The sequence below is a fragment of the Protopterus annectens genome, chromosome 2.part1 (genome assembly GCF_019279795.1).
Source record: "Protopterus annectens isolate FY-2018-M chromosome 2.part1, PAN1.0, whole genome shotgun sequence".
Classification (NCBI taxonomy): Eukaryota; Metazoa; Chordata; order Ceratodontiformes; family Protopteridae; genus Protopterus; species Protopterus annectens.
In genome coordinates, this window is record NC_056729.1 from 1086096701 (window position 1) to 1086111842 (window position 15142).

Below are 15142 nucleotides of genomic sequence, written 5' to 3' on the forward strand. Positions count from 1 at the left end.
TTATATCATTTGCAAATGGCTCTTTGACTAAAGCAAATAATAAAGGTGATAGAATACATCCTAGTTTAGTTCCTTTGGTAATTATTAATTTGGAAGTATATGAACCAATTTTTATATAAGCAAAATATTTCTTGTAAAGAAATTTAATGAGGTGCATAAAATTATTCAAACAATTGTATTCTTCCAAAACAGATAGTAAATAGTCCCAATGAACAAAATCAAAGGTGCTATTAATATCCAAGTTCACCAAAATTAAGTTTTCATTTGTAGTATTAATGTAATAAATTATTGTAATTATTCTTTTTATATTATCATAAGAATTCCTATTGATTATGAACCCAGTTAGATCTTTATTTATCTACTTGGGAAGAAAGTGTTTAATTTTGTTTGCATATATTGCCATGAATATTTTATAGTCAATGTTTAGTAATGAAATTGGACTATAGGAAGAACATTTTGTTGCATCTTTATCAGTTTTTAAGATTATATTTCCAAGATGGAGAAACATTTGATAATCCTTTAACTAATGAATAACTTTCAGCAACAATACCAAAGCTTCTTTAGGCATTAAACAATATAATTCTGGCAAAATGCCATCATTTCCAAGAGATTCATTATGTTTTAGTCATTTCCAAGAGATTTATTAAGTTTTAGTTTTTAAAATTTAATTTCAGTCATTAAAATAGGTTTGTCAATTTTTTCTTATCTTTTAATAGTATGTTTTTATAAAGTATTTAATTATATCTTGTGGTTCTATTGCTTGAATATATTGATTAATTTTACTAAAGTGAATTCTAAATGCCATTAATATAGCTGCTAATTCCACAACCTTCTTTTTGTTACTTGGAATATAAACCTCCTTAATATGATAGGCCTTAATGATCATCTTTGATCAAATTTCTAATTTATGTTGGCTCTAAGGATTTAAGGAATATGAAGTCATCTTAATCTTTTCCAGATTTATCATGGTTTTATGTTAAAACATTTCTAAATATTTTTATTTGTCCTATCTAGTTCTTTTAGTAAGCTTTTATTATATTTTTGTATCTCTAATTTAAGCTTATCAACTTTTCTTTGTAAGTCTATTAATTCCTTATCCCACTGTTTTTTTTTTCTTATTTATATACCAGCATATAATTTTACCATATAAACATGCTTATAAAGAATCTCATACAAAAATGTCTGACATACTTTCTACACTATTTATAGTTATAAAAGTCTGATTTTATTTATTAAAATATTCCATACATTCTTTTAGATTAGTTATAGTTGCTGGTATTCTCTTAATAGAAATATTATTCTTAGCATTTATCATGAATTCAAATGCAATTGCATTATGATCTGATAATGGACAAGAAACTAATTGAACTTTACTTAATCTTGTTGTTAAATAATTTGAAATGTATACTCTATCTATTCTAGACTGTGTACTGTTTATTTGAAAAATGCATACAAAAATAATGGATTTGATTCCAAAAAATTAATTTATGTCCTTGATATTAAAGACATCTATAAAATCTAATAAAACTGTAGCTGATGCAGGTTCTCTATGCTTATTGAAGCATCAGTATATTTATTACTCAATATATAGTTAAAGTCACCTGCAAGAACAATACTCCCTTTTGAAAACTGTATTATCTCCTTAAATTGCTGTTTACAACTTTTGATCCTATTCCAGGAATCAAATAAATATCGATTAAAGTATATATTTTCCCTTTTATTTCTAAAATCACTAGACAAAACATTAATTTCTTATCATAATATTCACTTCGGATTTTAGGTATTGGCATAGAATTCTTCCATAGTATTGCTACACCTCTTCTCTTCTGATTGTAGTACTGCAACTAGTAAATACAGAGTAATAATGTGTATTAAGCCTATCAACATCCTCTTGTACCAAATGTGTTTCTTGTAAAAAATATAACTTGAGCAGTCAACATGCTTAAGTATTTATTTAAGATACCCCTCTTACAAGCATTGTTCAAGCCATTAACATTAATGGAGATACACTTTGTAAATGTCATATTATACTGAAAGTATACCTACTCATTTGTTTATCATAACCAATACACAACTTCTATAAAACTTTAAATGTTTATAGATAGATCCAGATATACGGTTTTCAGAGTTATCAGCTGAACCTGCTCTATTAATAATAGTAGACAACAAATAAAAAAATATATTATGAAATATTAAACTTAATTTATACCTTTCACCCTCCATGGAATTTAGTACTCCTAGTTTGAATAATATCCCTATCCAAACACACCCTTTAACCTTCCAATCAAAAACAAACTTTCCCCGCTACAATTTGAAAGTTTAAATTATATAAAATGTCAATTAATATATTATCATAAAATATATTAAGTTTAGTTAATTACTTTAACAATTATAAGTCAGAAATCATCTCTCAAAATATTGAGTCATCCTAGAACTAACTAATGACACTAATTAACTAATTTATCATACATCTGATTATATTTCTAGGACACTGCATTAATTATCATGTTCTAGTGTAATCAAAATAAAACAGAGATATAAACCATCCATTTTTAAATGAAAATATAATGCACAATATCTTATGAACTGCAAACATCCATTTCATTAAATAGTTGTACACTCATTCTTAAATCATATATTGTAGTATACATGTGACCTTAATACATCAAATAATATGCATTTTATATATCACTTTAAAAGACAAAATGTATTGCCTTATGTATATGCTTAATAAAGTCCTAATTAATTAACTATCGATATAAGACAGCAATAAGGCAACCCAAAAGATGTTAAATTATTCAGCTGAGTAGGGAATTCATTGTTTCTTTTAAAACTTTCTCACATTTAAATTAACTAAATCATTTTTAACATATTAATTTCACATTTTAATAATGTTTAATAATCTCTAATTTTCATATCATATTTAAAAAAAAGGAATAAAATTCCTTCCTATCATATAACACTGTGTGCAAAGCTGTCTTCTCCAAGGATTAATCATCTTAGAACAGCAATCTGTTTTATATATTTTTAAGCTTAAATAAATAGTATTGTCTAATTGCTGTATCAGCATTTAGCAATAATTAATAAAATATATTAATTTTGTTTTCTTTTATGAGCACACATATATACACGATCATATTTTAAAGTAACCTTTGATCTTTCCTTCGCGACATCATTCCCTTTCCCTCCCCCTCCCCAATAGATGCACCAGTCGCCAACCACACAATCTCGGCAGGAAAATAACTGCTGAATACTGCACAAGCTCTAATATGCAAGTTTCTCATCACAAACACCTTACTGCAGTCAGCTAGCACAGCCACAAAGCTTTGATCTAAAAAACTAAATCCACATGGAAAACAGGTCCACTCACTCACCACATTCACCACCAACCTTTAATGTCCCAAACCAAAATCCAGTGAAGAGAAACAGAAAATCTAAATGAAAAAAAGAAAGAAACCCAATGAGAAGTATTTTGTATCACAAGACTTGATGTTTAAAATAACTATGAGCTTCTTCTGTCCATCAAAATGCATGTATGCCACACAACATGCCAAAGGACTTACCAGTGGATCCCAAAGCACATAATCTCTCAATATAAGATTTTTTTATAATATAATAAATAATAATCATTCTAAAATAACCTTAAGTCTTAGACAAATCACTAACTTTATATAGAACAAAATATAATACAGAAAAATAATAAAAGAAGACACAGGAAGATCTCTGCAATTAGTACAGTTTCAACTAAACTTGACTTAGCATTTTTACTGTAAAACCTAAAAAGCTTTGTGAAAGTTTTTTAGCTAATTTAATGTTTAAAAATATGTTTATAACCTAAATCATTTTATTACTTTTCTAGTAGGATAAATTAATCAATCATATAAACAACTAATATATAATCACTAAATAAACTAATCATTTCTCAGTAATGAAAATGCTATTTTTTAGAAACATTTTTCCATTACAAATGATATATGATAACTAGCATGAATTATTCATACGTTTCTATAAAAACTTTTATATTAATGAATTTTGTAAGTTTATATAATAACCAAAACACAGATGTCTTTTACATATATGTATCCATGTTTCCCCTTCTCATCAGATTTGATTTGAGTAGGACAATGTCTATCCAAGACAGTAGTAACAACTAACTTATTATATTTATGTAATATGAAATTATACTTTGGATTAAATAAAAAGTCATTTGTCCTTTAGTTGTTTTTTCTTTTCGTTTACTTTCCATCCATTTTTTCTGCATATCTCTTCAAAGAACTATTTCTCTAATCTGTTTCTTCTGTTTGATCAAGTATTTTGTTTGCCTTTAAGAAAGTCATGGCTGTTTCTAGATTTTCAAATATTTTGATATCATCTAAAAGAAATATTTTAAGTCTGTCAGGAAACAACAAATGTACTTTAATCTGTCTTTTCTTTAATTCTTTTACCAAAGGTCAAATTCTCTTCATTTTGTCATTAATGATGTTGAATAGTCATTGTCAATTCTTATTATGCTGTCATTTATTTTAATTGAAGAATTAGTCCACACTGTTTTTGATATCAGTTCTTTGTTCTGACTAGAAAAAAAAAATGAAAAATTATGAACCTTGGACAAGAACTTTTCTTCAACAAAGGACAGGCAGGGACCTATGTGCTCTGTTGATCCCAAAATACGTAGATTCAGGTAAGTTTAAAGTTTTTGGAAGCCAAGATACAAGAAAGTTTACCATACTGTCACCATCTGTTTTTTTTTTTTTTTTTTTTTCTGGTAAACCATACATACCAATGTTATTTCTTCTTGATATGTTTTCTAAATCATCAATTTGTTTAACAGTAGGGTACTTTATTTTACAAGAAAGTCTATATTATGTTCTCCTTCTGACATTTTTACTTTTATATCATTTAAAGCATCTTACATTCCCAATATCTAAATTTTATGTTATATTATTATCTCATGTAGTTGTTCCATTTGTTTTGTACATTTTTTCTTTAAAATTATCCAGTTTTATTACCCATTTTATCCATTTTTATTGAAAGTGCTTATATATTTGTAAAAACTGACTGCAGTTCTTTTTTTAATGATAAGTCCTGTGAGTTAGTTTTCTGATGACTCATTTTAATTTGCAAGTGTGAACCTTTTTGATAAAATAATGACAGGAAAAATAGTTGATATATATAATGGTGTTTCCAAATAATATCTTTCAAAGTGGAGTTAAGATGATAATTACACACTAAAAACATGTTTAGAATATCTTAAAGTTCATAATTCCTATCGGAAATATATTTCAAATATCAGAGCAGAAAAATAATGCTGCTAGCTTGTCACCATTTTGGCCATGCATACCCTATATTAAAGATATAGGCGCTCCAGCCTATGGTCTGGTAACTGATGCCACCTATGATTATGGAGTTATTTCTTACAGAAATTTTTCAAAGAACTTCATGAAATTCCATTGCATGCTATATTCCTTTTAACTTTCATGACCAATACACATACATAGTGCTGCACAGCTCCAGTTCTTACGACAGTAAGCACAACACTACAACATAGATGTTTTAATGTATGGGGCCATTTTACATGACTTCTGAGAATGTGGTTTTCCAAGAAAATGTACAATGTACATATAGCAGTTTTTTTTAATCATGTTTGTGTGTGGTGTGGTGTGTGTGTGTGGGGGGGGGGGAGATCTCCTACTGTTAAATGGCAGATGTGGTACATAAATCCCTTAAACTTGCTCCCTCATTCATCTCATAAGATCATATGACCATAGTAAGTTACTAGGCAATTGGTGCTGAGGCCCTTACAAGCCTAGCCCAGAATTTGGGTCATGTTCTAACAAGTCAGCACCTGATGCCACTGTCCAGCAGGGACACAGGTGGAATCCCAGCTGTGTATTTTCTGTTCCCCATCCAGTTATCCAGGCTGCACTTAAAAAGGGTTAATGAAGTACTCTGCTTCATGTAGAGAGGGAGTCTGTTCCACAAAAGGGGGAGTCTATGGGACACAAATCTGTCCCACTAACAAGTCCTATTGATGCCACAGACCAGGTTGACATCATGCCTGCAGGTTACTCGAGTGGCGCTTGATTTGTGGATATGCAGCAGACCCATCAAGGTGGGATCTGAGATTGGTTTGTATGCCAAACAGAGGTCATCTCTGAGGAGTCTGTAGGAGACTGAGTAGAGGGACATAGCCTTTAGCCTACTTATGTAGGGTAGATGTTTGAGGCCCTGGATTCTTTTGGTGAGGAACCTCTGTGGTCTCTCCAGCTGCTGCATGTGCTTTGTGAGGTACATGCCGAAAGGGGCATTGTACTCAATAACGGGTCTTAAAGTGAAGAATACAGAGATGTTATAACCACCTTGTCCCTTGATGACATACCCTTACTAATGAGGTGGATCATCTAGAAAGCTTTCCATACAATGGAGGAAATATAGTGGTCAAAAGTCAGTTTGCTATCAACCTGGGTGCCCAGGTCCCTCATGAGTGATTGCATGCTTAAGACCTTATTATTACTTTGATAATTTGTGGGAACATCACTCTCCCCAAAGGGGATGATGATGCATTTTTTGACATTCAGTTTGAGACCATGTTTCTGGCACCAATAATTTGCAGGATGTCCAAATCACTAGCAGAATTGATGACAGCACCCAGACTGCAGTCATCTGTAAACTTGGTCAGCCATAGCCCACTGGTTTTGGCCTGCACTTCAGAAAAGTATATCCCAAACAGAGGCCCCAAGACCAACCCCTGGGGTATACCGCTTGGTACAGGTGCACTGCTTGAGGTGGCTTCCCCTATTCATTGACATTTTGTTGATGAGAGACACTTAGGATTGTCTAATTCCTTAGTGGGACAATCATTATACAGATAAGTCAAAATATGAACAGATATTTAATATTAAGTTGCTAACGTATACAAGCTACAATCCATTACTACTTTGCCTGAAGTATTACCATTACTTTTTCTCACCTGTCTAGCTAATTAATTCTATTATAGTGCGTTGCTTTATTTCTGTTACTTTTTAATAAAGTCATCTGCACAATTTGCAAACAAACTCAGAAAATAAAATGTAAGCACTCTAAAGGCCTCTATTAAAATATACCTGTCGAAACAGCTGCAGATGTAACATTTCCCACCACTGTTGAGCTGTTCATTACCGATAACACAAGTGGCTTATTTCTGAAGAATGTTATCAGACTCTGAACTTTATCCGGTGGAATGGCTATTTCAACATCTATTTCATAACTGAAAGGAAGACTGTCACCAACTGCACCTGTGCAATAAATAAATAAATAATATGCTGAAATGCAACATGATACTAACATTTTTCTTTAATTGCAATAAAATGTTGATTTTTTTTCCTTCTTTGGCGTGAGAGACACACTTATTTTAAGTATTTGTTTATTCAAGATTGTAAAATGAAAACAATTGTGGAAATCATATTTTTGAACACGCACAGTCAATTGCTTTTATAGTCATGGAAAACTAGGCAGGTTACCCTGAAGCAAGAATATTTGTGTAACTTAGTCTATTCAATATTAAAGTTGCATTGTATAACTGCAAACAAGAGCAACTGTGTATCTGTAAAATAATCCTTTTGTAACTGTTTTTGAGACTCAGTTTTCTCTTCTTTACTTACTGCTACTAGTTTGAGCTAAAGCACTGAGAAAGATTAATTCTCCCAATATGCACGAAGTAACCTAGTCTCTCATTCTCGTCTCATGTGGCTCATGTGATCCATGGGCATTCATCAGCAATATGTTGGCCCAGCATCCTGGCAGTGCCCATGATTCTCACATCTGGCACATAAGCTCACTCTTTAGCCTCTTCTGCATGGTTGGATGCCTTGTGGTCACCTTGTTGGCAATTGAAAATTTTAGCTATATGTACATCAGTAGGTATACTTTTGAAAATGTTGCTAAAACCACCATTCCCTTGCTATGTTCCCTGCCTTTTCTTTCTTGTGTTTTCCATGTGATACAGGCTACCCACTCAGACTATGGCTGATGATATCAGTCCATAACCCTAGGGGAGCTAAGAAGGAAAGGATTGTCAATGAGTCAGTTTTTGCCCTGCTGAAAGCCCATTTCTATGTCCTGGATAAGTCTTGGAGTGCCCTTTAGTATGACACTGCTACTGCATGCAGATGTTTACCTTGTGTTGCATCCTGCACAACATGATCGTGTGCTGGTCTGTGGAGAAATGTACTGACATGGCAGTGTAGTTCCTGCTATCATCCTTCCAACAGTGATGATAGTGTTGGTGGTCAGCTGACATTAATAGTATGGGGCCCCATCTGGCAGGCTCATGCATGGTACATGCCTATGAACCTATGAACATGGCTGCTTGGCAGTATCTAGTTCACAACTAAGGACCAAGACATTCTACTTAGTTTTATTTTTATTATAAAAAAATGCACAATTTATGCATGCAGTGCTATGCATGGTTTATACTGTGTGGTACAAAGCCTACTGTCACTGTACATCAGGCATTGCTTCTTATCTTTAAAGAAATGTTTTATTTTTAAGTACAGTAATCTATTTTACATATGTGTTTTGTTTAGTGGCAGCATACATTTATCATCCTGCTTGACTGGTCATTGATCTCTGTGCAGTGAATTTCATTGGCAGGAAACAAAATGTTGACCGTGACGACTTCTACTGTGTTGTTGTATGTGCTTAGTTTAGAGTGCAGTATTCAGGTAATATTTTAACAGTAGTATTGCTTATGTGGGAACATTCATTAATATACCACAATATACAACATACAAAAAAAGAAATATAAGAAGAAAGAAACTAACCTTTTCCTCACAGACTCCCCCCTTGGTTCCACCCAGTACTACTTGTTTTTTTTTCTGTTTCTCTTTCCTATCTACCTCCTTTCCATTCTTCCCTTAATTTGACTCATGCCTTATTTTACACACCCATGCCCAACAACTGTACATACTGTATACACTTTGTTCTTTGTATATTATGTTTTCAATAGTGACATTATATTATATGGTGTTGTGATAGTGTAGAGGTACTCTTCTTACCAGTTTTACTGACTGAATTCTTATATCATGCCAACTATAGATTATGTCGATTTATGTTACATATCCTAATTTAATAACTCTCTGCCTGCCTGCTTTACATTGCCGCTGTTGCATTAATATTGTTTATTGTTCATTGTTTCTTTGGTTGTATTTCCACTGCTCTAAGCCTGACGCTGGTCTACGTGGATCAGTGCTCGACCTTGTTTAACAAACTTTAAAATAGTAAATAAAAATATATCTTTGTAAATTATGTAGTCCACACATTCGAGTGTCTTCGGGTGGTGCTGCAGACAACACCACGCAGGCCATGCCACAAAGAAGCAGGTCCATTTTGAAATATAAACCTAATAAATGACTCCACACAGTCCCAAGATCTTGCCTGTCTTACACAAGGGGGTCCTTGTATTCCAGGAAGTACTGAACAGATAAGTGGGTAGGAAGATTGGGGGGAGGAGCAAAAAGATCAAACTTTCCTAACCTCCATTATACATTCCCAGCTAATATTATCCCTTTCTTCATTTGTAGGCTTCTGGTAATCTGCACTTGTTCTGAATTGTTGGAGTTTCTTGCACAGTTAATTCTCATATCTTGTCACAGTCACTGTGTTTCCACAAAAAACACAAAAAAAATTTACCTTCATTAGAATTATCAGCAATAATAGTAATATTCACAGGCCTCTTCTTAGACGTAACATTGCTCACATACCATCCTACTTCTAACCTTTACTGAAAGTTTATTTTTACGTATTTAATTATTTGTTAAACTGGGTGAGTGAACTAACACTTGCAGTTATTACTAGCCATATACCATGTCAGAAGGGCAACACTAAGGATTACATGCAGCGTAGTCACTAAGACCTGTATTTATAGTCATTGTGTGAATGTGTTACCTGTATCCATGCTGTCTGTGAATCATCATAGCTAGACTGAGATTCATAAAAGACATTCACATTAACACATGATGGCCATGCGTAAGTATAAGCAAATGAATTATAATAACATGTAAATGAGAAATTTTGCAAAATGGCATATGCTAATGAAGTGTTCATTCATCCACTTGCGATTCATAGTCATATTTTCCCTTCATCTGCACATGCATTGTAAAAAGCATAGCTGTGGCTACTATATCTCCATTGCAATCCATGCAGATGCTTGCTGATCCTGTAAAAGTTGTCCCTTCTCTGCCTTGATCCTTGCTCTGTACCATCACTGCAAATAAAATGCCACAGTCATACACAAAAACATTTCACATAATCATGAGTCAAACAACACCTGTCATCCTCAGAAAAAAAAATGTAATGTTTGCACTATCATGAATATATTCATAATAGTACAGTAAATAAAGCAGTTTGTTAACACATCCATCCTTTCATTAGCCCCTACCACATTTTTGTAATCATAATACAGACAGTGACACTCAGGACTCCCAGTAAAGATACATGTACAGTAAATAAAACATCCTTGCCTAACAATAAAGACACCAAAGCATGTTTTCTCAGTGACCACTAATCATTTCTACAGCTGTTGTAATGATTTCCCATTTACAAATGACAACTTCCCCATTATATCAATAAAACAAACATTTCTTGAAGTGAACTCAAAATATTATCTTATTTTGAACGTTCATAATAATTTCCCATATTTCTATTTTTTCCTTACTTTAAAAAGTCTGTGATTTCATAAGTAATTTGCCACATAACTCCAGTAATTCCCAGATAATATGGTGCTATTAAACCTACTCTTCAGGTTCTTTCGTGTGCAAATGAGAGCCTTTTAATTTTATCTCTATGAATCACAATAATACAAAGTCTGCAAAACCTTACCCACATATTTGGTATCTGCTTAATACTTATCCTCAAGTACTTTTACACTCTTGCTGTAGGTAGTTATGTTTATCAAAATGCCTGTGCATTTCTGTAGGCAGCATGAGTGACTTCTGATAACATTATTTGCATATTGATGTAGTGCCGCTCTTCATGGATTATTGCTACTCTAAGCTGAAACTCGAGAATGTGACTATCACCCTAAATGTCACGCTCTGTATCTTGGTGGAAATCATTATGACCTAGGAAAACTCAAGTGAAAGTAGGGGCAACATGTAAAACATACACAATTTGTTTATGTTTCTGTAATATACTTCCACAAAAACTCCTCCACAGTGCATGCCAACCATTTTCTTGCTTTATGTTTCTGCTTGCCACTTATTTTGTATGTGACTGTCAGACTGTTTCTGTAATTATTTTCCTACTGACTCATTTTTCTATTCACCTTTGCCTCCTATCATTTATTTTGATCTGATTTTAAATTAATTTTAACAGTCTGTACCTTTCTTGGCTAAAGTCTTTAAGCCAATATTAGTGATTCCAGTACACAGTTATTTTTGTTGTTGTGTACTGAGGGTATGTCAGGCTGGTTCAGGACTTGTCTTTGCATTGGGGCAGTTCCAGGCCAGTCATCTCAGAACTAAGGGTCTAATTGCTTTTCCCTCAAATAAGGGAAAATTCTATAGAAGAAAAAGTAAATGAAAGTGTGCTGCTCATTCACACTCATTCACACTGAGACAGAGGGACAGAGACTACAGAGGAAAGAGCAAGAGAAACAGCTTTACCTGTGGTAGAAGGAGCACCACTTAAAAAAGACAAGAAAAAGGATAAGGTGGTGCTTTCCAAGAGACTTGATAACCTTGAATAGAGACCTAAAGGTATTTCAGAGGCCTAATAATGTTCTGGCTAAGCCAAAATACAGGAAATATAAGCAAATGAGACAGGACCCTTTACATTCATTCAACAAAGTAGACTAAGAAGAACTAAATGAAGCAGGGATATTGACTAATAATATAGAATTCTAGAAGAGTTTGACACCCATGTGCCTCTCAACTTCTTCTCTCTCTCATTCTTTCTCTCACAAATGATCAGCAATTTGAACATTCAGTCTTATTAATACATAAACACAATGCAAAATATCTATAAAGCCTAAACATACATGTTTTTATTATACACTTTATCTGGAATCCACTTAAGGGACACATACTCCTTAAATATAACATTTATTTTTTACAGACTATATTTTTCTCACTAGAGGATAATCCCCATAATTCCATGTAATAAAATAGCATGACTTAGTGTTTTTTTCCTCTGTTTTATTTCTGTCCTTGTCAGCTTTCTCATTATAGACCATGTTGAGGCTAAATGAAATATATTAACAATTTTGTTATGAATTTGTTTATTTGCTCTTGCATCGATTTGACTAAAACATGGGAAAATATTTTGCCAAGGAAAACACCCAGCAAGATTGCTAAAGACTTTTTTTGTTATTTTACACTCACTGAGATTATAAAGCTCTTGAGGATCCAAATTCACAGTACCATAATTTTGATCTGTCATTGAAAGCCTCATTCTTTTCATTCTCTGGGGCCATAAATCCATTAAGCCTTTTGTAGTCTGCAGGTGAATATACGTATTAACCACATAAAGCAACATCACTATTTAGATTAGCTTTGCAAACAAGTTAATATGAAGCTCAGGCTGATTCAGGGAAGTAAGATAGGGCCTGAAACTCGCAAAATATCACTTTATAAAATGATGTTATTTACTGATGTCCTTACTGGTACTGTAAGAACTTTTCACAGACAATGTCAAACATATTTATGAAACAACTATGTAAGAGTTATAAAAAGAAAGTCTCTGACATTTTTACTGAGGAATCCCCAAAGCATTTCTTACTCCTTCCATTCTAAGTGAACAGGACTTTATCTAACAAAAAATGGTGAATTTTAATTTAATCAGTTTTGTTTTTATAGAGAATTATGGGTAATATGTGGCTTCACTGTTCATGTTAGCATGTCTGTCCCTATGAAGACATTCAGGATTAGAAAAAAATATTAATAAGTAACAATTCTGCTGCTTATAAGTTTTTAACAGTGTAATTCTTCATATCACAAGAAAAACATTTATTGTTTTTCATTCCTGCCCAGAGTGGTCCTTTAATCCCCTTATATATTTTTGGTATATTTCTATTTAATATTAACAGCTCTTTTGGTGTATTCACATTGTTAGGAGCTGGCCTCCTCAACCCTCTTATTTTCTTGTTAGTGATAGCTGTGATGTGAAAGGACATGGCGTGAGAAACAAAATGTTACTTAGATTGTTTGTCTGAAGAGTTAAATTCATTACAACCAAGTTTCCCTTTAAGCGTTTTTCATGCATTACATTTCAAGGATTTTTATGTTGTTTCTTACCTGCTGCTCGTATGTGCCTTTCCAAGTTATTTTTTGTCTTCTCTCCTGCTACATCTTCATCAGACTATCAGTATAACAAATGACATGATTATTTTAAAGTCATCAACAATCCTTAACTAAATGTGACAACCCTATAACTAAGGCAAAATACTAGAGCTAAGTAACAATCTTATGTTATGTACAATTCTTGTATAATTACTCAGGACAAAGCACACAGTGGCAAAAAAGAAACATTTTACAAGGCGTGTGTGTGTGTGTGTGTGTGTGTGTGTGTGTGTGTGTGTGTGTGTGTGTGTGTGTGTACTCACACATGTTTATGTCTATGTGTATACAGTTTTATATATAATGGAGATGCACAAAAGTTCTGAATACTACATTGTCTAGCAATTAGCACACAGAATTACGGTTCTAAGCTGTGAATAAACTGTTTCATGTAGTCAAGCATACAGAACTTCATTCATTTCACCTCATCTTGCCTACTAGGTCACTTAACCAAACTGTGCTTCCAGGGCACTCTTGAAAGAAGATACTTTGTTCAGAAGACATACCATATTAACAGTTACAGAAAATAAAATAAAAACTGCACCAGTAGTTAACTCATCTAAGAAGCCTTAACAGCAAGAAAAGCAGAACTAGTTGTGTGTAACAAATTATACAAACCTCCAATGGCCATGGTTTATCTGACATACCGAGTCACTGCAACCCAACAGTGGTGAAAATGCAGACCAACCTAATACCCTGGGGGTAAACTAGAGCAAGCCAGACTCAAGGGCCAATAGAGCAGATAGTGTAACCTAGCAATCAAAGTTGTTCCAGTAGCTTGGGACTCCACTGTGCATAATACACTGACATACCCTAAACGACTCTGCAAGGATATTTGCAACAGAGTCATATCTGCCTGTGACCAAAAATAGAAATATCCCAGTGAGGTTAGAAATGATTGTGTGATAATAATAGCATGGTCATAGTTCATGTTGGTATGAATAACTAAAAGGGATGCTCCTTTTTGGTTATGCAACAGGATATGGTGGGATTATGGAGCACCCTAAGAATCAGGGGAACAATTAATCTGCTTAACAAAATCTTCAAATCGCCTCACATGGCACCTGATATTGTGAAAAATGTAGACATATGGTCAGTTGCAAAGTACATCATGTGAGACAAGAAATTCAGTGCCCATCAGCTTGAGCAAGATCCATAACTAACCAAAGTGCTTTGCAGCTAATGAGTTTCACTTTTCTCCTCAAGGCCTGTGAGTATTATCCAACTCCAAAGTGTATTTTTCAGGCCTATTCACATTCATAAAAAATGCAAAGGATAGAAAATAAAGGTGAAACTTTCTTTACCGATGACAGAAGTTTCATTAATAAAATGAGTGATTCAAAAGTATTCCTCTGTTTGGAAGATGTTGATACCTGTACTATTACTGAAATGTGGTTTAATGGTGCACATCTCAAATTCCTGGGTATACCTCTTTTCATGGTAGCAGATCCAGTAGGATATGTGACAGTGTCTCAGTTTTTATAAAGTAACGTCTGAAATCCATGATTAAGAAAATGATTTATATCTAGAAATTGCTAATACATTACAGAATATTATACTATAGAAAACTGACTTGCTCAGATTCACAGGATAGGGAAATGGAGGCTGATATAATCAAACCCTGGACTTCTTTAAAGAGCAAATCATTAGGGGTCCATATCCTTAGGCCTCTGAGTTAGTTGCCAGACAAACATAAAACCTGATCATATCTTTTATTTTATCTTATCTTTAAAAGTGGGGGAAGAGCATTGCGTGTGATCCTTTTTTTAGCCTGAGAGCACTGTCTGGTTAGGTGACTTGCTCACAGTCACACAGTAGACAAATGGAGG

At 33.4% G+C, this 15142-nt stretch overlaps 1 protein-coding gene across 1 annotated transcript in view; it reads right to left on the minus strand.

The window, feature by feature from the left end:
• Nucleotides 1–13958, minus strand: part of LOC122794941 (adhesion G-protein coupled receptor F1-like) — a 767993-nt gene extending 754035 nt beyond the window's left edge. Inside the window, exons 1-3 of the mRNA XM_044063536.1 lie at nt 13932–13958; nt 13272–13335; nt 7104–7274 (exon numbers count right to left, since the gene is read on the minus strand). Coding sequence (XP_043919471.1) covers nt 7104–7274; nt 13272–13335; nt 13932–13958 — 262 coding nt within the window. The remainder of the gene's footprint in view (nt 1–7103; nt 7275–13271; nt 13336–13931) is intronic.
• Nucleotides 13959–15142: the final 1184 nt, after the last annotated feature.